The sequence below is a fragment of the Neopsephotus bourkii genome, unplaced genomic scaffold (genome assembly GCF_033783945.1).
Source record: "Neopsephotus bourkii isolate Nb327-2 ecotype Australia unplaced genomic scaffold, CSIRO-AGI_Nbou_v1 NB_346, whole genome shotgun sequence".
NCBI classification, from domain to species: domain Eukaryota; kingdom Metazoa; phylum Chordata; class Aves; order Psittaciformes; family Psittacidae; genus Neopsephotus; species Neopsephotus bourkii.
The window spans coordinates 718,378-741,462 of record NW_026900852.1 but is presented as its reverse complement, the minus strand read 5'-3'; the positions used below and the strand labels follow the sequence as shown (position 1 = coordinate 741,462).

Here is a 23,085-nt window from a genome sequence, read left to right as displayed (position 1 = left end):
TTTGGGAACCCAAGGCAGCAATTCCTTGAGTCCCATAGGAAGAACACAGTAAGGCACACACAGTCATGCTTGTACTCAGATCCCGGAAAGCACGAGCAGTTGAGCAGAGGCAGACCACAGCAGAACCCGTGTAGGTTAACTTCTGGCAGTCCTTGCACTGCTGGGGGGCTGCAATCCCTGAAGCTTCCCACATTTCAGGAAGCAGAAAGCCAGGGAAAACCAGGAGCCCCTCAAAGCACAGCAGACACCCACAGTGCAGGCGAGTGGATTCCAAAGGGCCCGGATTTTAGAGCTCCAAAACTGTTTTAGCTTATGTAGGACTCCTTGAAACAAAGCAGAACCCCAAAACCCCATCCAGTGCCCAAGCAGTGAGGTCTAGTTCAGAGCTGACAGATATTCACTTAATGCACCCAGGAGAAACAGCATCGGTAGTGGAGCCTGTGCTGTAGTTTTCCAAGCAGCCAGTGAATGCTGCTGCATCTATGGTTGGATGTAGGACCTGGATTTGAACTCTGGCTGCTCAGCTGCACTGCAAATCCAGTTTCATAGGCTGGAGGCATCAGAGGAGTAGGCACTGCCATGAAGCACAGGCAAAGGAAGGTTCCTTAACAGCAATTAAAACAATAGCAAAGGAATGGATATTTTACCTCCTATAACCTAGAAATAATCATTCCATCCCCAGCAGGAAGCCTACCAGGAAGGAATAACTTGTCTCTAAGAACTTTACCCCAGGTCTTGCTTCATATGAGCAAAACACAGCAAAATATGCCTGTAATTTGCTGACAACACCCAAATGCCAGTGAGCAAAGAGAACTCGAACCAAAAGATTAACTAATAGAACTAATTCCCTCCTTTAAAGGCATAAGGAAGTCGTTGTATGGTTTGGAATATAACCCCTCCTGTAAGCTCTGTTTCCACACAGTCTGGTCCTTGCTGAGCAAGCAGCAAGATCAAGGGACACAAAAGACTTTTCTCCTCTTGTGCATAAGCCATTGTAGAGCACAGCAGGCTGCTGGTAACCCATGTATCACAACACAGCCTTTCACTTGCTCTGTATAAAGCACAGTGTGCCTTTGCTGGGCAGGGAGTAGAGCAGCCCATGGACAGATTTGCTGGTGAGACTACTCTGGCTTCCCAAAAGCACACAGAAGAAGTAAAGCAGCATCCCAACCATTCCCAGAACAGACCAGTCTGCTCATAGATGGATAAAGCTGAATACACTGAAGCACAAAGGACTGCTCTGAACTCAAAGTGAATTCCTCCTTCAGCACAAGTCATTTGCTGCTTTATTCCTAATAGACATGACTTAAAATAAGCAGCATCTTCAGCAATACCACGAGTTAGAAATGGTTTCATCATCCTCTTCCTGGTTGCACCGGAGACTGAATGCAGCAATTCCCTGCTACCAGCCATAAACCAGCTACTGCAGTGCAGAACCTCACCATCTTTAGGTCCACACTGGTGTCCAGACAAAGGCTGTGATTACAACAGCCACACACCTTCCACAGCAGCATCATATTGCTGTAGAGGAGCCAGACTAGCTAACAAAGCCTGCAGACATGCTTCTTGTGCAGATACAGACACCTCCAGACCAATGGCTGCTGGTCCTGTTCTGGTCTGCATCCTACAGCATCAAGTCCATGGTGTGTTCTGAAGACTCAAGAGCTTTGCCACGCTATGGCACACATGCTACACAAGACCTCATATCAGCACACTCACAAGCACACCTTTCAAAGAGAGAAACAGCTCCTTTGCACACCAGGCTCCCACAATACCCAACACCAGTGTAAAATACCTGCTGCTTAGTCCCACCATCCTACTGAATCACTATAGGCGCATGAATCAAACCTTACACAGTGTGTGCTGGAGATGATGACGGAGCTGGAGATGAAGCTCAGACCATCGTTCATGCTGACTTGGAGAGCTGCTTCCCTGAAAAACAGCCAAAACACGAGGAATAAGTCAGGAACAGGTTAAAGTGAGGTGGCAGAGACTCATTCTCCCACTGGAAAGTGAAACACATACATGCCAACTTCTCGCAGCACAGGCGCTGGGCACAGTAAGTAGGTATCTTCCACTACAAAAGGCTTCTCATCTGGAAAATAGAGATACTGGGATTTATTATCAGATCACCAATACAGGCCTTCAAGACCAAGCTTAATTAATGTTTTCCCTTACTTAATGCATAAATAGGATCAAGCACTGTGTAAGGGGTAAAGGCAGAAGCTCTTCCCTGTGAGGATGCTGAGGCGCTGGCACAGGGTGCCCAGAGAAGCTGTGGCTGCCCCATCCCTGGCAGTGCTCAAGGCCAGGTTGGACACAGGGGCTTGGAGCAAGCTGCTCCAGTGGAAGGGGTCCCTGCCCATGGCAGGGGTTGGGACTGAATGAGCTTTAAGGTCCCTTCCAACTCAGCTCTATGGTAAGAATACACACAGTCATTTCCATTAAACGCTGTGAGCAGATGTATTCAGCACAGGGTATTCCTTTGCCAACCCCATGTTATCTAGATTACTTCCTCATTAATAGAGAGGCAGACAGACAAGAGGCATTTAAAGCACACAACGGAGGGATACGATGCACATCCCTCACTTCCCACAGCCAGCAGCACAGGCACCGGATTGATGCTGAGCTTGCATCCCATACACTCCGTTTTGCAATGGAGTTACCCAACCAAACCAGCAGCTTTCCCCACCTTGCACAAGCAAGAGAAGCACAGTGGTGGTGAGTCTGGCCCTGGATCTCTTCTCACCCTGATTTATGAAGGTATCATTAAGTCCCCTCAATTTATGGCACTGTCTCAGCACACACATGCCAAGAGAATGAAGACCGATGTCTTGTTTTCTCCTTCACTGACACTGGCAGCAAAGGCCACGGAATTCTCCGTGCCAGCATTCACTGAAACAAAGTTGGTTTGGTTTCACCAGGCCGTCTGCTTCGATGCCATGAGCTTTTTGTTTCTCTTTCCTTCTATTCCCAGCCCCAATTTACATGGAAGTTGTGCCTCTCTACCCAGTCTATCAGAGCCAGGTCCCAGGAGGGAGCTCATGGCTGGCTACAGGGAGAGACGATTTTGCTTGGAGAATGTTTGTGTTTCACCACAAAAATGAGAGATCCTTTTCCCTTGCTCTAAACAAAAGAGGATCCATTTGGTTTGCACAACTCCCGCTGTCTGACTCCTTCCTGGAAAACTTACATGGGGAACCCAAACGAAACAACACTCCTCATGTGCCCCGACATCCGTATCTGCAGGATGCACTAGTGAAACGCTGCTTCTCTTTGCTGTGGAAGGAGCTCACTGCAGTCTGGTGCAGGAAGAGATGGGTCTGAATGCTCCCAAACTCCAGATCCCCGGCCAGAATGGGAGTTTTGTGGCTTGGCTTCTGCTCAGCTGACAACATGAGTGGAAGAGCTATGGAAGGCTGGGAGGGGAGTGCTCCACTCCATGCCTCTGCTGCCCAGGAAGTGATCCCTGCTGGGTAACTGGGAAGAAATCCCACTGTGTATGTCTATATCCATTGGCAATGCTATAGACAGGATGCCCAGGCCTGGAGCACAGCTCAGACGCCAGTCATGGCCAGAGCTTGGGCATCTTACTTGCTTGATGCAGCCCATATACTGGGAGTGAGGGCAGCGTGTCAAAGGAGATGATCCTGATCTCATGAGACCCCACTTGCAGCACTGTGTACAGTTCCAACATGAGGACATGGAGCTGCTAGAGCAAGTCCGGAGGAGGCCACGAGGATGCTCAGGGGCTGGAGCAGCTCCTGAATGGAGCCAGGCTGAGAACATTGGGGCTGGAGAAGAGAAGCTGCGTGGAGACCTCAGAGCAGCTTCCAGTGTCTGAAGGGGGCTACAAGGATGCTGGAGAGGGGCTCTTCATCAGGGACTGTAGGAATAGGACAAGGGGTGATGGGTTCAGACTGAAACAGGGGGAGTTCAGGTTGGATATAGAGAAGAAACAGAAAAAAACCACACAAAAATCCATCTGTTTTCTGTGGGTCCCCTTTCAACAAGGTCCTTGCTCCCGCTCACATTCCTGTAACTCACTACCCAGCATTCCTGCACCTTTAACAACTATCTGCAGCCTGCAAAATCTATTATTCCAGCATCAGGGAATAGTTTCTTTCGCCATTAGCAGGGTGTAACCTTTTGGCAAGCCAGCACTTGGAGTACTTCCCAACCATAATAATAAAAGCCTCAATATATGCATTAAGTTTTAACACAGAAGAACAAACCCCAGTGAAGGAGCAGTACAAGACCCCAAAGAAGGTGACCAGGACAGCAGGCTTTCCTTTTAGCCATATAACCAAGCTATTTAACAGCCTTTTCTATGGTTACTGGTCCACCCCAGAACCAAGTGGCACATGGAGAACTGACTTTAAAGATCCTTACAGGGGTACACAGTCTTCTCACAATGCTGATTGTTGGACTCACCATATCAGCAATAGTTTAGTCCAGAAGAGGATGCAAAAGCCGTTTGCCAAACTTCCCATCTCTCAGGCTAAAAACTTCCTTCTGTTATCCCTCTCTTTAGGATTTCAATTCAACTAAAGTATATCTCAGTCAACGCTTTGGGGATGTCTTCTGCAGGAGAGAGGACTGCTCCATCAGATCAGCACACACTCAGAATCATCAAATCATAGAGCCTGAATGCTTCTGTCACCCAAGATGAGGCAAAATATACCTCTATAGTCCTCGGCACCAGCCACCAAAGCCCAATCTCTGTTCATCCTCGCCACTCCCTATGACAGCTCTGCAAGCAAAGTTTTCATTTCAGACCATTTTGTGAGGAGATAGGAATGTAGGAAGACACTGGATCGCTCTCTGTGCTAAAGCAACTGCAAGACCGACCCGTAAAGAAGAGATGTTTTGTTAATGCTGTAATGAAAACCACACTGAGATCATGTTGTAATTGCTCTGCTTTGTGTAGGGACACATGAGCTTTGAATGCCAAAGCCATTGAGAGCAGAGTTAGGGGATGGGGGGAAGAGCAGATCTGCACATAGCAATGACATCGCGTTCATAACAATCTCCGGATGGAGAGGAGGGATCTGGAAGGGTTCTCTTTCTCTGGCGGGTTCAATAGGAATCCTGCTTTAAAAGCTCTTTAACCTGCAATTCTTGATGGTCAGGAGAGCATCTGAGGGAAGCACGACTGTTTCTTCTGTGGCCATATTCTGTCAAGAAATGACTTGGGCCACCCTTCAAAACATGATGCCAAGCTCACCTTGGTGTATGTTTTCACCTAGGAGAAATAGAAGCATTCATTGTGTCCTTCATAAAGGCCACACTCCTCCCCAGATCATCTGATGGGGTTTGCATGCAGTGATGGACGTCCTCTAGTACCATAGGGGAAAGAGGGCAAAGCTACTATAAGAAAGTAAAAGATTGAGGGGAGGGTTAAAGTGATGCAATCAATGGGGGATTGAAGAGTAGAACTGCAAAGTAAACCATTCCTGTGCTAAGAGCGAGCAGGCTGTGAGACAGTGAAAAAGGTATCACCAGGAAAGTGCTGTGCTGCCAGGAAAAAGGCAGGGAGAACGGAGCACGGCTTTGAAAACACAAGGCATTTGCGGGTCAGTTTTGGGATGCTGTTTTGGGAGTCCCACTCCCACTGTCTTTGCCCTATTTCCCCCTCACTCCTGGTACCCAATGCTGACAAAAGAAAGTCAGGCAACTTTGTGCAGAGGCTCAGATTGGGCTGAGTGTCCAAAGCATTCCCTGGAGCACAAAGCTCTAACCCCATCTCTGCGGTGGAGCTGCTTTCCCACCAACCCTTTGGCTTTAGCACAGGGCAGAGCCCGTCTCCATGCCCAGAAGTATCCCTGCTGGCTCCTGCACAGCCTGAGCAGACAAAGCCATTTGAGCACCACAGAGCAGTCGTAAGTCACTGCCCTGGGTAATTACTTTTAACTCTGTGCAGCCTGAAAGCAATCCTCCCAGGTCCTGTGCTGGCAGAAACACACTGCTCTTGAACATGCATCTGGTTACAGCTCTGCTCAGCCAAGTGTTCTTCATGGCTTCTACAGATGTTTTACCCCATAGCGTTATGAGTGATGCTCTCTTCTTCACCTGCCACTTCTCCCTGCCAATAACCCCAATAAAACCCTATTAGCTCATGCCCTTGACCTCAGCAAGTCCTTGCTGTGCTGGTTGACATCTCATCTGGGATAACTGAAGGATCTGCTGGCTCAGTGTTATCTTTAACAAGAACCCCCTCCCTGATACAATCAGCGGCTGAGAGGTTCCAAGCAAACAAAACCAGCTGAGCAAGCCAATCCCCACATGGTTTCCACTAAGCTCGCCTTCAGTTAACTCTTAGGGTAAGCTGCTTGCAGCTCCAGTGCAAACAGAGAGCACAGGATGGATCTGCAGGCTCCTGTAAAGGAAGGACATATTCTCACATACAGCAGCTTAAGAGAGCTGTTCCCACCCGGAGAGACTTGGGTTTGCTGAGTTCCCTCAACCAGGGAATGGTTTGAACTCCAAAACTCAGTTTGTGGCCTCCTGCTTCCAGGTCACTGCATAGGGAACAGCCTGGAGCTCAGCAAAAAGGATCAGTGCCAAGGAGAATGATCTCACTTTGATGCATCAGTGCAGGACACAATAGATGCATCGGGTCAGAGGGCAGGAAACATTTGGCCCGTCTCCTTGCTTTCCACACTCATTTTGTGGATACAGGAAGACAGCTTCAACTAAAAAGCACCCATGTGTTGCACTATAAGAAGCTGATCCTTCCCCAAAACGACTATGAAATGATGGGGAGAGACAGCAGAATAAATCACAGCCAGACAAGCATCAGCAGCACACACAAAGCAAGGAAAGAGTCTTCCTCCTCAGCACCACCAGGTCACAGTGTTTGGGAGTGAGGTAACCCTCGCAAACAGCTCCTCCCATTGGCAGCACTGGATGCTTTTGTGTCTCCGTAGACTGAGGAGTGGAAGGCTGATGGATGACATTCCTAACTCTGGATGCTTCCAGGAATGAACGGCTTGCTGCAGAGCCAGCCAGCTCAGAGGAAGCTGAGCTGAGAAGGAATTGGGATGCAGGAGCATCTTTCAGCCTCAGGTAGCAGAGGACCCTTTCACACCAGTGACAATGAGCAAGAAGTCTTCTCTTGAGGACAAAGTGGATCAGGAAATCAAGTGTTGAAATGAGTTTACATAGGAGGGAAATAAAGGAAAACATCGGCATCACTTCCCTACTTCACAAAGCAGGAGGAGGAGCTACTTTTATCTTCCATTCAGGCTCAGTGCATAGGGGGCCATAGTAAGGACAATTATTGGGTGGATACAGAGGCAGAAATGAATGAAGTGTCTGCAGGCAGCTCACTTGGAGCAGCTACCTTCAGTTGTCCCATCTGGGAAGCAGGAGCAGTAAAGTTTGCTCCATGTGGCTTCAGACTTTGGACAAAAAGCAACTCCTAAATATCCAAATAGCAATTTCCCATTGGAACCTTCCTTCCAGGTGGAGAGAAGAGGGCAGGTTTCCTACGGGAGACGTTATAACACGTGTGATCCAAACAGAACTTTGGATCTGAACCCTGGTTCAACACCTCAATGTGGCCATGATCCGGACTGAAGGAGTTCTGGCCACGTGTCAGGTTTGGGTCTGATTTTATGGAGCAAACACAAGCCACAGGCAGCCAGGCTTCCTGCTTAGGGACACCACCATTGGCAATTCCAGAGCCAAACTACTGCAGAGGAGGCCACTGTAACAGTGACAGAGCCATTCAGGACCAACCCCACACACCCACTGTCCTATACATGCCCTGAATGCTCGGTGGCATTCCTCATAGGACAAACAGCCTTAGCAAACTGCTGCCTGCTCCGAAGAGCAGGTTACACAGATGCTCGAAGCATGAGCAAGCCCAACATTGAACCATTTGACTTCCATGCTTTAACTACTTCATGCATCTATTTCATACTCAGAAGAGTCAGGACCACCTCCAAAGTGATCAGGCAGCTTTAGAATAGGTTCTGTGTTAGACAAGATGAATTCTGCTGTCATGGTGGCATTAGCTGTGTTTCCTATGTGGGTTTGCAAACGTGCCAGATGAGAACAATAGGGTTGTTAGCTCTTCCAGCTAAATGGATCTCATACACCTCACAGAGGGACCACTCGGGGTCTAATTTGCTTCTCTTACTTTGGTTCCTCTCCTGGTTCCTCTGTAGAGGAAACTTCTTTCCAAGCTGCCTCCACAGAAGCACATCAGTGCCTTAACCACTGCTCCACTATAGCTTCCAGCAGCAGTGTTTAATTAAGCTGCATGACCAGACCTGCTGAATACCATCAAATATAGGTAACCATTGAATCATGGAATGGTTTGGGTTGGAAGGAGCCTTAAAGCTCATCTCAAGCTCCCCTCGGGCAGGTTAAAGCCATTCCCCTTGGCCTGTCCCTATATTCCTTATATTCCAAAGCCCCTCTCCAGGTTTCCTTTGGGCACTGGACCTGCTCTAAAGTCTCCCCTTCAGGAGCCTTCTCTTCTCCAGGTTGACCCAGTTCAGCTCTCTCAGCCTGGCTCCAGAGCAGAGCTGCTCCAGCCCAACAGACCTGATCTCACTACGTACTTAACCCAACAGGACACACAGAGAAGATGAGAAACTTGCCTGTAAAGAGCATCTCTATCTGTGCCCTCCACTGCTCAAGCTCATCTAATCACATCCTTGCTGTCAGTCACAGCACTCACCACCACTGTTGCTCCTCATCCCATACGATTATTCCCTTCACATCCAACATACTTGAAGATGCAGCGTGTTTTGCCAGCGCAGGATCAGACAAACCATAAATGCAAAGCACTCACTGAGGGTCAGGGTGTCGTTGATCCTGAAGCTGCAGAGCACCCTGTCAACGTTGCGGGCATGTCGAAATCCGTTTCCTCTCACAACCACCTGGAACGACTCTGGAGCAAGAGAGACAGTGCGTTATTGGTCCATGGTGAGGCCAAGAGTGGTCATCTAGACAAGGTGTCTACGTCACCAGTTTTCACTTGGTCTCCTCAGCTGAAATATGCACTTTTATAAGTTTTAAGTTTAAACATAGTAAAGAATGGACCTTCCACTCCCTCCCTGCCCAAATTCAACCTTTAGCAATGGGCAGTAACACACAACATTCTCATTTGAACTGAGAATTGAAGTGAAAACATTGAGCTTCAGCGACACTGAGCTTCTCCCTCCCCAGGTTGGCATTTTAAACAGTAGAAAGGTTTGGGTGAAGAAAGGTAAAAGTATCTTTCCACAGACAGGAAAACAACCTCCCAGTGACAGATCATCTGGAGGAGTTCAAGGGCAGCTTTAGGTAACTCAGTCTTGTAGCAGTTGCCATGAGTTTGGCCACATCCTGCCTTGTGAGCCTGTACAATGACCTTGATGGGACTCATTTCCATGCAGTTACAGGGGATTTCATTCCATCAGCTTCCTGGTCTCTGGACAAACCAGAGTGTGGGCATTTCCCCAAGTCTTCGTCTTTGCTGCTTCTCCATATCAACTCCACAACGTCTAATGCAGAAGGCATCAAGGATGGTCCCCTACACCTGAGCACTGAACTATGTGGTCCTTTCTGGGACAAGCATCACTGAGCAATGAGATCACCTCCTCACAAGTCTGACAGTGCTCTACTATCCCTTGTTATCCCAGCTCCTAGAACCTAACACTGGGGAGGCTTTACAAGCTTCCTGCCACCACCAGCACTACGACTGCCTTGCAAGGAAGCATCACTTTCAGATGTTGAAGCAGGGCCACAGACCCAGACAAGCTCTGGCCATGGACACGAGGACTCGGACCCAGCAAAGGAAGCAGCCCCCACAATTCCTGCTGTGGGAATTACCATCTTGGAGAGGCACTCAGATAATCCCCACTGATGTTTGGCTGGTGGCTGTGCTTTGAACACACAGTTTGCCTCCCAAGACAACGCAGGAGCAACCACAGCGCATCAAACACTGCCCTTGGTTTGATGGTTCCCAGGAGCAAGAAGGAACCAAGTTTCTGCAGACTCAAAGCTTTCCCTTTGCACTCCACAGCCCCCAGCATCTTTCATCTCCCTGAAGGACTCGCACACTGGACTTGTCAAGAAAAGCAGCTCCGCTCTGGAATCTGGGATCCCCTCCAGGTCCCACTCCTTTACAGCCAAGTTGTAAATCATCCCAGCACTCCCAGCCAAGGAAGCTGCTGCTGCCTCACAGGCCCATTGTGTGAGAGCAGTTGGGAAGGACGGGGGAGACAAGCTCTGTTCTGGAGTGTGGGGGCTGATGAATGCCTAAGAGAAATCACAGGAGCCTCAACTGCTGGGGAATGAGCTCAAGGCCAGTGGAAAAGCAGCGTATCAGGGATGCCTGATTAACCACAGGGATCCTGTCTCTGCTCGAGACTGAAACGAGCAGATGCAGCACGGTCTGAATGACACAGACAGGTTTGCCTGAAATACACTGAGCAAAACTGTCAAATTCAAGCCTTTTCACCAAGAAAAGCAGCAGATTTAGCACCAGTTAATGGGTTCCTTTTGCACTCGCCAGCAATTGGAGATACTTTGAGCACTGTGTGCTGTTCTGGTGTCCTCAACGTAAAAAGGACATGGAACTGTTGGAACAAGTCCAGAGGAGGGCACAAGGATGCTCAGGGGCTGGAGCAGCTCCTGTATGGAGCCAGGCTGAGAAAGTTGGGGCTGTTCAGCCTGGAGAAGAGAAGCTGCATGGAGACCTCAGAGCAGCTTCCAGTGTATGAAGGGGGCCTATAGGGATGCTGGGGAGGGACTCTTCATTAGGGACTGTAGTGATAGGACAAGGGGTAACGGGTTCAAACTGAAACAGGGGAAGTTTAGATTGGATATAAGGAAGAAGTTCTTTACTGTAAGGGTGGTGAGGCACTGGAATGGGTTGCCCAGGGAGGTTGTGAATGCCCCATCCCTGGCAGTGTCCAAGGCCAGGTTGGACAAAGCCTTGGGTGAGATGGTTTAGTGTGAGGTGTCCCTGCCCATGGCAGGGGGGTTGGAACTGGGTGATCTTAAGGTCCTTTCCAACCCAAACTATTCTATGATTCTATAGACCCAAAGTGTGTTTTAGGCAACATGAGCAATAGGGCTCAGCTGATACTTACCCCCTGCACATATGCTGGAAGGTTCTGCTGCTAGGATTTCTATACAGGATTTCTTCAGAATCTAAAAGACAGGCAACGTGTCAGGAAGTCTCCTGGACTCATTCTATAGAAGCACACAGCAAAGCGTGAGCGCTTGTTCTCATGCAAATGCTTAACTCGACATCGCACTTTGCATTTGTGTCACCATTATGCCACCTTAGTGACACTTTAACCCACCAGCCACATGTCACTGCTCTTCCACAGCAAGTTCCTGCTATGGAGAAAGGCAGCGGATGCTCTCCAGGATCCCAGTACATATTGGTGTTTGTCTGTGGTACGAGCTACTCTGCAGACTATGATCCACAGCAACCCAAGTGCACACTGAGGGGTTAGTGAGGCAGTGCCATTGCCCTCCCTTTGCAGTCACACCTCCTTCTCTTAAATGATTCTGGAGCCCAGAACTCCACATGAAACAGCACAAGTTTAAGCTGAGCTGTCTGCATTAAAACATCGTGGGAATAGCTGCATAGCCACTTCCCACACCTCAGTATAGGGGCTCCAACTTCATCAGGTGTTAACCTGACCTATGAGAGCACCCTCAAAGGTTTCAAATCAAGGTGTATGGACAATTGCTCTTTACTTAACCCAAACTCAAATTGAGCAATATGTCATGGTAGGGTTGGCAGTGCCCTTAACCATGTCATATGTCAACAGTGATTCACACAAGTACTTCAGCATCAGGCCTGGCATGCTGCTTGCAGGCACTCTGGAGCTGGGTACTCACTATTCCCACATGGTGCTAGAATGGCTCAAGCTGTTTGCATGCAGCAGCCTTTCCCCTGCATTGAACACCAAGTCCAGCTCTTCACTGTTCCCAGTCAGCAAACTGGTGCCAGTGTCTATAAGCCCCTGTGAGGGCAGCATCCAAGAGCTGTGATGTTCAGTGCTGGGCTGAGCACCCCCAGAAGAGGCAATGCTAAGCAAGATTTAGGTCAGCTCCAAGAGGCAAGTAAATGTCAGCCAAGCATCATGACTCAAATCCAATACCAAACAGTATTTTCCCAACTTTAAATTGAAACATCTGTAAGGAAAGAGCAGCAACCAACAGCATCCATTCTGTGAGGAAAAGATAATCTCTGGTTTCTCCGCAATCACAGCTCTTGAATCAATCAGCCTCAAATACCTGATTGCAGACGGTGCAGACAGAGCCGTGATTTAGTTATTTTCTACTTTTAAACAAGAGTTTGATTTACTCAGAAGCAGGGTGGGGAGAGATGGAAGGAGTACCAAGGGACTGAAGGAAGCAGGGCTGCTGGAGCTGCTGGCAGCCTCACAAGCGAGGAGGGAGGATTTGCAGGAGCAAGGTTATACAGGAACTGTCAAGTGGAAAAAGAGAGAAAGTCAACAGTTGAGAATAGAGCTGAAAAGCACCAGAAGGATTTGAGAGGCAGGAGAACAACGAGGGCTGTAAGAACACTTCCGAAGTACCCATCCATAGTTACCCAGCCCTCCATCTCCTGTCAGTCCTCTACCACCCCCTGCCCTTGCTCATTCCAGGTTCTGCTCCTCTGAAAGTCCATCATTTTTCAACCAAAGTGCCAGGACTAACGAGCACAACCAAGAGCTGAGCTTTTTCCAGGCAATTTTCCTCTCCACTGAAAAACATCTCCTTTAAGAAGAGAAGCTTTCCACATTTCCCCCAGTTCTCCCTTAGATTCCATTCCCCTCTCCCTCAGCACCCACAAACGTGTTAATAATGATTTCTTCCCCTTTATGTCACAAAGAAAGGGAAGAGAAGCAGACAAATGAGAACAAAAATACAATCAATACATCCATTCTTTGAAAAAATCAAGCAAAATGTGACATGATTGAGTTTGAAATTCATGGCCTGTATTCAACCCTTTGCACAAACTCGTGCTCTAAGCCAGCTTGGACACAGGGTTCAATAGCAGGTGGCTCAGATGGTGCAGAGCTCCCTTCCAGCCCAACCCAATCCATTTCCATGACTATAAGAACACTTTTTACAGTGCTCACTGCAATATGTAGTTTGCTTTAGAACAAGCTTCCAATGCTCCAACCATTGGAGCACCCACCCTAAGGTGAAAATCAGGCAACAGTGGTTATTGCACAAGGATTCCTTCATGTCTCTTCCTCATCATAAACACATTCAAAAAGGACTTCAGTGCATTCAGCAAGGAGGATTTCATCATTTCTCTTCTGTTTCCCACGGGCTACACAGCCTTGTGTGGGCTAAAGATGCACTCCATTCACTGCAGCCTGGCTCCCTAGGAAAGGAAAATGACATGCAGGAGCACTGCTCCAAGAGGGCACAAGGGAGAACACACTCCATATCCTCACTTCCACAGGGAGAGCCACAACAGCTCTGATTCACTCAGGAACTAACTGCAGCTTGCTTTGGCACCCAGGCAGAAAGGCATCTGGAGCACGTGCTCACTCATGGTGAGGAAGCATCCCACTTGTCCATAGCAGTGCATGCTTAGTGAGGAGCTCAGATTCCCAAACCCATCTCTCCTGGATGCTGGAAGCTCCCGTCTGGAATTCTGCTCCACACGCATGCAGACAATAACCTCACAGAGCAGATGCATGTTTCTTATAAAGGTTTTTTCCACCAAATTTGGGAATTCTGATTAGCCAACAGGATGCTGAAGTTTAATAGAAGGTCACTGCTCTGTCACCGTTAGTGTGAGTGACCCACAGGCTGAGGCTGGGTACTCATTATCACATCTGGTTAATTACTACGTAACCATGGCTCTTACTAGTTACAAACAAGACTTGTTTATGAAGTGTTTCCTGCCCAATGATATCTGCATGAGCTCAGCAAGATAAATCTGTTTAAGTCCTTTTTAAAGATGCATTTGGGGTAGAGGAAGAAGTAGAAGGCATGATCATAAGCTGCTAGAAGTAATGAGAAACACTATAGGGTTAAGCCTGGGGGTTCATCCTGTGCTTGAGATGGGTAAGGCAGCTACCCAAGGGAAGAGGCTGGAGTTGGTGACTTGCTCTTCAGGTGCCCAGACCCCACATCCCTTCCCCTTGACTTTCCCAACTGCCTGACAGGAGGATGGAGCCAGGAGGGGCTGGGCTCTACTCCCAAGGAACAAGGGATGGGACAAGAGGAACCGGCCTCAAGCGGGTTTAGATGAGCTAAGGAACAATTCCTGCCCCAGAGGGTGCTCAGGCATTGGAACAGGCTGCCCAGGGCAGGGTCCCTGCAAGTGTTCACACCCCCTCAGTGCCATGGGTGAGTGGTGGCCTTGGCAGTGCTGGGAACGGTGATCAAGTTTGATCAGCTCGCTCAGGATGAGCACAGAAAGGCATCCCCACGTTTCTTATACTTCATCTATCAAATGCTCACATAAGGTCTCCCAGGTTATCCCATTACACATACACAGTTTTCATGGCAAAGTAACATTTCATAAATCACTTTGGTTCTTCTCATTTTTGCAGCAATCATGGAATCCTAGAATGGGTTGGGTGGAAGCGATCTTAAAGCTCATCTAATTCCAGCCCCCTGCCATTAATAGCCCATTTGTCAGGAGGCTGAGCGTAGAAAGCAGAGTTTGGGGGATTTTGCCATATGCAGCAGTTTCCCTTCCCCATTGCTCAAGAGATGAGCAATGCAGCACAACCATCAGACAGAAAGATGCTGCCCGAGCAGGAAAACCAAAGAGTGCTCTCATCCTTCATACAGAAGGTGCTCTAACAGATCCCTGCTGTCCCAGGCTGTGCAGCTATTTGATGGTCTGTCCCCTTGTGCCTAAGCCCATTCAGTCAGTTACTGCCCACAAAGATAACATTTGGGCTCAAAGCTCCCTTCATTGGGACTTACTGATAAACTCAGCCTGGAAGTAGCAATATTAGTACAGACAAAGGTGAGTTTCTTTGGCATGTGTAAGTGATTTATAAGCAGTCAGCAGGTCCTTGTGAACACGGGAAAGCTAAACCCTCAACTGTGCAAGCCAGACTAACACGCACACACAGGAGCCCAAATACTTACAGAGTCTATGATGCCCTGAAGGGCTTCGAAGCCATCGTTCACTGGGAAGACGTGGTCTCTGCTGTCGGCAATTCTGGCCAGCTGGCACGGGGGAAAGGGAATCAAAGAGAAATGCAAAGAATGAGGTGAATGAGCCAGCAGGCAGCAAAGTGAGAGTTCTCCAGACCCAGCCACTTGCAAGGCAAAACCCCAGATACTCCAAGAACCAGTGCTGGTGCGTTATTGCTTTGTCAGGCGTTGGAAAGCTTCTCTTTAGTCTGATTGATTTTAGAGAGCTCTGTAGCAGGCATCAGAAAAGGCTTCTCTTAGCTTTGAAGACAAAGTGGGTTTCACCGATGCCCAGAGCCTAATGGTCTTCAGTGCAAAACCCATCTCCCACCTCATTGCCATCAGCCAGCACAGTAACTCCCCAACCAGAACAGCCCCAGCATCAACCTGACAGGCCACTACTGCAGCAAACCCTTCAGCACACATCATTTAAACCAAGGAACTGAGCAAAACGGCTCAGTGTTTTCCCACAAAGAGAAGACTAATGCAAATCATACCCTATCTGGGGATAGAGGCCTGGTTCACCTTTCCTGCCAGGACAGAGATGTGACTGCTTGTCAAGGTGAAACCATTAGAGCCAAGAAGAAGAGAGCAGGGACCTAACAGGAGGTATTTGCCAAGTGGAGGGAAGAAGGTAGCAAAAGAGCATCTGGAAACCTACACAACAAGGAAGGGGTGGTAAGATGAGGGGAGCTACATGCAGGTTCACTTGTGAGTAGCATGCTAAGGGTTAAGCAGAAAGAGAAGTGATGAGCTCTCCATGCATCTACTGGAGCAGAAACAAGGTCTGGTCCTGCCAGGCCAGGGTTTGTTATAGTAATTCTCTCCCATGGCAGAGGATACAGCAACCCAGCAGGCTCCTGGCGTTCCCTGTGCGCTGCAAAGGGGATGCAGCCGCACATTCCTCCATCAATCCCTCTGGCTCCACCTTCCCAGCTCCTGTCACTCACAACTCCCCCTTCCCGAGCAAAGCACCAGAGTGCCAGCTCCTGGTTTTGCATCCAGAGGAATGCTCCAGGAAAGCAGCATTGCTGTGGCTGGGATACAGCAGCTTCTGTAAAGCAGGATGTTTGCAGGCTCCTCAGCTCATTCCCCATAGTCCTTCTTCTTGGGCATCCTGGCAGTTCAGGCAGTGCCATGTAATTCCAGTTGGTTTCTTCAGCACCGAAATGGCTGTGAGGTCTGCTCCTCAGATCTGGTCTCTTTGCCCTTTTTACTCCCTCTTTGTTTTCCTATGGCTTACTCTGGTTTTGATTCAAAGGAGATGTTTCTAAACCAGATTTGGTTTGACTCATCCTTGAATCACTGTGAGCCTGGAAAAGCTCGATTCCAGAACTACTCCAGCACTAAGGGGCTGTACAAGTGTCTCACTCATGCTAGAAAAGCAATGCCAACCGTTACCCTTGGTGTGAACACAATTCATGGACACACCAACATTCATATGGTAAATTTAGAAGTCAGGCTATCAAATAGGAAACCACTAAAGTATTAATGTCACTAATAAAGCCATTTGCTTTATATAGCATGAAAGAAAAGCTGGACTGAAACTGAAGTGTTCTACGGCAACATCTCAAGTTGATGGGGAAATACCAGTCCCCACAATCTCCTCCTGCCTACAGCTGCAGCCAGGCTGATTTGCTGCTCTCTGGTTGCCTTTACCTCTGCTTGTCTCACCGTTAGGAAGAGTCACAGCGGCATACAGAGGGACAGTCATCCCCATAGGGATACATAGAGAGAAAGGGGCTTACACCCAACAGCCAGACCAAGAGACCACTTGAGGAGCACTGAATGTGTTCAACACATTCCCTAGCTCTGCAGGGACCTCAGGAAACAGGAGGCATCATTTACCTGGGTCTCATTGAAGTCTTTCACACCAACGCAATACACCGTTGCTCCCAGGTCGCGCGACCGGTTAGCCTGAAACAAGGAAAGGCAGGATGATGCGGATGCAAACGGGATGGATGCGGGTTTCTGACAGGTCTGCATCATGTATTGGCAAAAACAAGGTTAAAAGAGCAAGCCAGGCTATTTCACTGCTGGGCAGATGAAGGTGCATTTACCATTCAGAAAGCAACTGTTGTAAATGCCCTTGCCTGCATGAGTATGAAGTTGTTTAATCACATTTCATTAGAACAGGGGCACCTACACCAAAATCCCATTCCCAGGAACGATGGCAGCAAGCCAGATTACATCAGAACACTGTCGTAGTTCAAGTTGTTCAATAGCAAAGTGCTCTGTGAGAAAAGCATCATTCCAGCTTTACACCGAGCAGCTCAAACCCAAAGAACTGAAGCAACTCCCAGTGTAAGAGCCAAGATCAGGATCTGTGTTCTGCTCCCTAACTGCTCTTCTCCAAACCAAATGCAACATTCCCATCTAAGGAGCACCAAGGTGAAGTTCTGGCACTAGAGAACAGGTTTTCCTTCATTTTTGCCTTCCAAGCAGCAAGCCCAGACATTTCTCTGGCTAAGAACATGTAAGACACTTACCTCCCTCTCAGAGTAGAAAAACAGGTCTTCATGGAGCTCTCCATCTGTCAGTGCAATGATGACACTTGCAGTTCTGTAACCTAAAGACACAAACTTCCTTAGTTTCTTGGGTTTGAGTTGTATTAGTTATTCTACCATAGAAAGCATCCTGCTAGTGACCTCCTAGTGCGCTGAAAGCGCCAGACACAGCGGCCACCAAGCCCATGCCCTTACTAGCCATGAATTGCTGCATGCTCTTTCACTCACCTACCTTCAGGACCAGTTTTATACCACCCTCTTTTGATGTGCCAATGAGTTTTAATTGACACCCTCATAACTATTGCACTTTTTCAGATCAGTAGACTGCAGCCATCAAAACCCAGTGCAAAGTGTTCCTAGTCATTCCCTGATTCAGTAAATCCAGAGGTGATGTTTTTTCAGCTTGTGATAAAAAGCTCACTTGGGATTTTGACAGATATGGTGGGAAAACGGCCTAAAATCCTCAACACTCCTATGTAACTGATTTCAGCAGCAAAACCTGGCAGCCTCCCTTCTGCATTGATTATAGCTTGGGGTTTACAAGGTGTGTTAGTTTACAGTAGAATCAGTTCCCATTTCTGATAATGGTCCTGCTATGGATCGGGGGTAGCTCTGCAGGTAACTCTGCACAAACACTGCCATGGAAAGGTAAAGGCTGAATGCATCCACGTGTGTAAATCATCAACCTTTACAGCCCTGAAACCATCTCTGTGTTTTCCTGTGCCTTTACAAGCTGTTGCTCAAGAGACAAAACATCCCAACAAGAAGCTGCGAAACAGAGATCTCATCCCTACTTTTCCTGGTGCTACTTAGAAATCACCGATTATAAACAAGGTGGCACTGAAGCAACGGGGAAGTTGAGCACTTGACAAGCAATGAGCAACACATAGGGTCAAGTGCCAGGCTCTATCTGTAGGAAACAGATGAAATCAAGCACTTCTTGTGCCAACTTATGGCCTCCAGAGGTGCCTTTCTCCATCCACTGACTACTGCAGGAGCCTCTGGACCCACTGCAGGTGATAGAAACGCTTCTTAGAGTGGAGCAAGGACAAATACACAGGCCAGCATTCAGACTTGAGGATCCAGTTGTCCACTGCTCCTTGCATAGAATGGCATATACTTGTACTATATACATCAGCATTTAAAAGCATTATCAACCCCAAATGGAATTGTTTGAGCTACCTATTCCATCCTGCTGCAGTCAGGTGAGTCCCAAAGCTCTGTGGACTTAGTCTCTACTGTGTCTGATTCCTGAATGGCCCTGCACAACCCTTAGGACTGGCTTTGTACTCAACCATCTGCTTGCCTATCTTTTGCTTTCCAAGAAGAAACCTTTATAGCTCTAGTTGAGGCTTTCTATGTTAATTGCAAGGAAGAACAGAACAAACCTTTCTGCAGTTGTCTGCACTTAATACTGGGTTTCATAACTGCTCATAACAAAACCACTTTTACCTGCCAGCATCTCCCCAAACTCATGTTTCAGAAGGAAGAAGAAGTGGTTACCTGAGTCCTTAAGCACAAAGAGCAACATAAAGTACCATACTGGGTAAGAGTAGGTACCTTCACTTAGCTGGCTTCTTGCTTTTGGCCTGACACACATTCATTCCAGCTCTGGATCCGTAAAGCTCCAACTGTTCCTTTTCAGGAACAAACTACATTAAACAGCAATATTCCTGTAGGAACAGGAGCCACCCCCCACCTCTCCCACAGTAAAGCTGCATTTCAACTGTATTCATCAGTCAGAAAGAGAAAAAATAATAATCAATGTATCAAGAAAGTCTCTCACCATGAACATTTTCATAGTAAATCTGTTCACTTGCCTGAAATTAAATCAGAATATTATTAGCAATAAATGAATGGTAATACTTTGTGGGCACACATGCACCAGAAAGAAGGAGAAGATGGCAGTGAGGATGCCAGGCCTGCACATAGCCTCTGCTTTCAGAGGTAGCTGCTTCGCAGAACAAGTTTCTTGCCTATAGTCAAACCAACCCTAAGGCCATTGACCAACAATAATGCAGCCTCCTGCTATTCTGCTATGGGAAAATCCCATTCACCTCCCTCCTTGGAAAGCATCCTAGGTCCAAATATTCCCCAGCAGCTCTAGATTCAACTATGATTGCAAGTAAACCAACGTCAGAGAGATACTGTCTATGATATGTCATTTGGTCTATGCACATTTGGTCTATGCATGATAGAAGGGCAAAGGCTTCAGTGTGCATCAGTTTTAAATCACAGTGGCTCACTCTGAGCATTCCTGGCTTAGGAATTTCATGACTATTCAGAATTTAAATCTCTTGTTTCTTTTTGGACTCCTCCTGGAAAGTTTCTGAAGTCACCAAGCTCTGGGGTTGGGTTTTGGACCCCTGCTTAGGGGCCAGCATCTCTGTCAGATCAGTTGACTTTCTGTTGTGTCCTCACACGCATTTCCAATAGGCAGCCAGTTCCCAATCCTCACATATGTAGAGGAGTGGGAGATGGGGGCCAGGAGCTCAGGTTTAAAGAAACTCTGAGCTTGTTAAATAACTCTGAAGGAGAAGATAAGAACAGGCAGTCACCTCTGTGCAGCATTACTTGGCCACCAAGTTAGAACCATGGTGTTAGCCCTCACCCAGCTCTATGAAGCCTACTAACAGGCCCCATGCAGGACTCCAGACAGCTTTCCACTCCTCCTGACCATGGTTCTGTAGGGACTGCAATGCCAAAGCCTTCTGAAAAGGCAGCTTCCCCATACAGGATGAAGGCAATAAGAGAAGCTAAGGAGCAGGGTTTGCAGGTCCCTTGTGCCAGCTCCAATGCTGAATGCCAACACTTCAGTGTACCTATTGTACCTAGGAAAGGGGAACAGCCCCACTCCCCTCCCAGAGAACCATTAACCAGATCCCAAGGAGCACCCGGACACGGCTGAGAGGCACTGGGCATGCATCTGGTTACCCTTTCAAAGCCTTCATGCATGTACGTGTCGCCTCCCGGGAGGACTTTCTGCAGCTCTTCCAGCCCCTGGCGGATCTGTTCCCTGGAATGAAGGCAGATCACACACATCAGGAGCTGGGATCCAGGCACAGGAGGCATGCATGGCAGAGCCGCATACAGACAGGGGGGAAAAGGAGTCAGCTCAGTGCTTATCCAAGCTAAGGTGATGTCTCAATAGATGCCTTCCTAAGGAGGTGGGAAACAGCAGTGGTGCTCCCAGCGTTCCCACAGCATCCCCAAGGTCAGATTCCATGCATTTCTTTCTAGTATTCCCTGTGTCACCCTGGACAAGCCTCTGGAGCAGAAGACTTGCCCGTGGCTCACTTTCCTCACACTTCCTGACTATACAAATGCCACCAATCCCAAACCAGCCTCCAACTCTGGTTTATTTGGAATCAAACCTTCAGCTCCTGCACAGACCAAGCTGAAGAATTAAAGCCTTTCCCAATTGTTTATGATCCAGGGAATGCTTTCATTTCTTTAGGACTGCCAGGAAAATGACAGGTAAATGGGTGGGCACCCATTTGCTGGTCCACTGAGTTGCAGTCATCAAACTCTAAGGCCAAGAACACACCACACATCTTTCATACCAAGATAAAGGGCTCTGAGCAAACTATACAAGCTTCATGGGCAATGGAGGACCACAGATGCTGCAGCACCGAATGCCAGAAGCCAGTTTTGTCCCTGAATTTAACTACCCCAGCAAATCCGATCTGTGTGTTCACATTCTCCCTCTCATGTTTGTGAGGCTGACTGCAGCAGCTCCTTGACATTATCCACTCTATAGAGCAGTAACTCCCATAGGAGAAAGAGCATCTGGTTGCAATGGGTTATCAAGTTATCAGGAACCTAGTCTGTACCCATGATACCTCAAACTGGCCAGATCCCAAGCTGTGTATTAAAGGTGGGTAGGGGCAATATTTCCTCTGTTCAGCTACCTATGCACATACCCAGCTAAAGCTGAATATAGAATCCAGAGCATATCTTGCCATCAGAACTCTTCTTCAAAACACACAGCAAAGATCTTTAAGATACATCATTGCAATGCCATGAGATGCACTGAGGTTTTCCCAAGGGATGCTAAGCACCCTCAATCTCCACATTAGGATGCTACTACTGCTGCTTGCCACTACTCCAGCTTCCTGCTTCAGAAAGGCCCATGTTAACTAAAAGACCAGCACGAAGCCCACACCTTGTTTGTCAGTTCCCCAGTAAAACCCAGCAGCGTTCCAGTCAATTGCTTTTAGACTAATACCATACCAATATCCTGTTCCCATCAGCATTTCTAGGGCAGCTGGATGAATATGAAATGCATTTCCACATGGGAAACACTTCAGTGTCATCACTTCCAGCCTGAACACACCAGAGACCCTTGCATTGAGGAGGAAGAAGCAGAGAACTGGTTTTCCTTTGGCACCAAGTTAGAGAAGGGTCATTCTCTTTACACTTTGAGCTGCAGTAAGTGGCAGGAGCTGCTTGGGCTGCCTGGCTTTAATGACATATTCAAGGCTGGTATGTATGTGGACTGCTCTTTAGGAAGGCTGCCAGCTCCTTCTTCATTCCTCTATAGCAGCTGCTCTGGTATGCCATTTCCTAGACATCCAATATGTAAAACACATGCTGGCTTAGAGAGTCTTCACATGTGTTCCATATATTCTTGCTCCACGTGGCAATGAAGTTAGCAGAGGAAGCAGAAGTGATTAAAGGAGCTCATGCAGCTCTCCTTGAAGACAGAGAAAAAAGAAAACCCATCCCATAGGTTTTACTGGGATTAACTTGGGGATCTACATGCTTCAGGAATACGGCACTCAAACTGTCACTGCCAAAACTATACACCCTTGCAATGTAACCTGAACACGGCTGTCTAGAATGTACCTTAGGGTTTTCTGTCAGGGGAAAGTGGGCTGGTGATTCAGACAATGAAACTGAGAGACACAAAGGTGTCCCAACACTGCTCACAGCCCTGGAAATCACTGAGCAAGGAAGGGGAAGGAAGCCACAAGGACAGAAAAACTGCTGTGCACCTTAAACCTCTTCTTACCTGTCTTCTGTTAACCTCATTAGAATGGTCCCTCTCGTTGAAAACACAATGAAGGACATCCTCAGCTGAGGGCTGGAGAAGGAGAGGAAAAGGAGAGTTATTTTGAAGGCCCAGAGCTTAACACCAAACACGTAGGATGCTCTGAGTGCTATCAAGATTCATTCAACAGGGTGAAAGATGCTTTGCCCTGGGCCTTCCTAGTGAAGGCAAACCATCAGGAAGATGTAAATAGCGCTTCTTGAAGCAAGAAAAGCTTCAGCACATCCCGGGGTCACCATGGAGACAAAGGCAGGTGATGGTGTTTATCACAACACATCCCACCCACTGGGTTTCTTCATCCAGCCTCAAGTCATTCAGTGCCCGAAAGCTACAGCCTCATGCCTGTCCCTGCAGACCCAGGCTGCTGCACTCAGGTTGTAGCCACCC

The 23,085-nt window shown here is 48.0% G+C and overlaps 1 protein-coding gene across 1 annotated transcript in view; it reads right to left on the bottom strand.

Moving 5' to 3' along the window:
• The window catches only part of ANTXR1 (ANTXR cell adhesion molecule 1), a 75,473-nt gene that overhangs the window by 42,963 nt on the left and 9,425 nt on the right, over positions 1-23,085 (bottom strand). Inside the window, exons 3-12 of the mRNA XM_061348215.1 lie at positions 22,660-22,731; positions 20,580-20,661; positions 19,432-19,465; positions 17,628-17,707; positions 16,987-17,055; positions 15,091-15,171; positions 11,094-11,154; positions 8,807-8,905; positions 2,026-2,095; positions 1,854-1,932 (exon numbers count right to left, since the gene is read on the bottom strand). Of these exons, the coding sequence (XP_061204199.1) occupies positions 1,854-1,932; positions 2,026-2,095; positions 8,807-8,905; positions 11,094-11,154; positions 15,091-15,171; positions 16,987-17,055; positions 17,628-17,707; positions 19,432-19,465; positions 20,580-20,661; positions 22,660-22,731 (727 nt within the window). The remainder of the gene's footprint in view (positions 1-1,853; positions 1,933-2,025; positions 2,096-8,806; positions 8,906-11,093; positions 11,155-15,090; positions 15,172-16,986; positions 17,056-17,627; positions 17,708-19,431; positions 19,466-20,579; positions 20,662-22,659; positions 22,732-23,085) is intronic.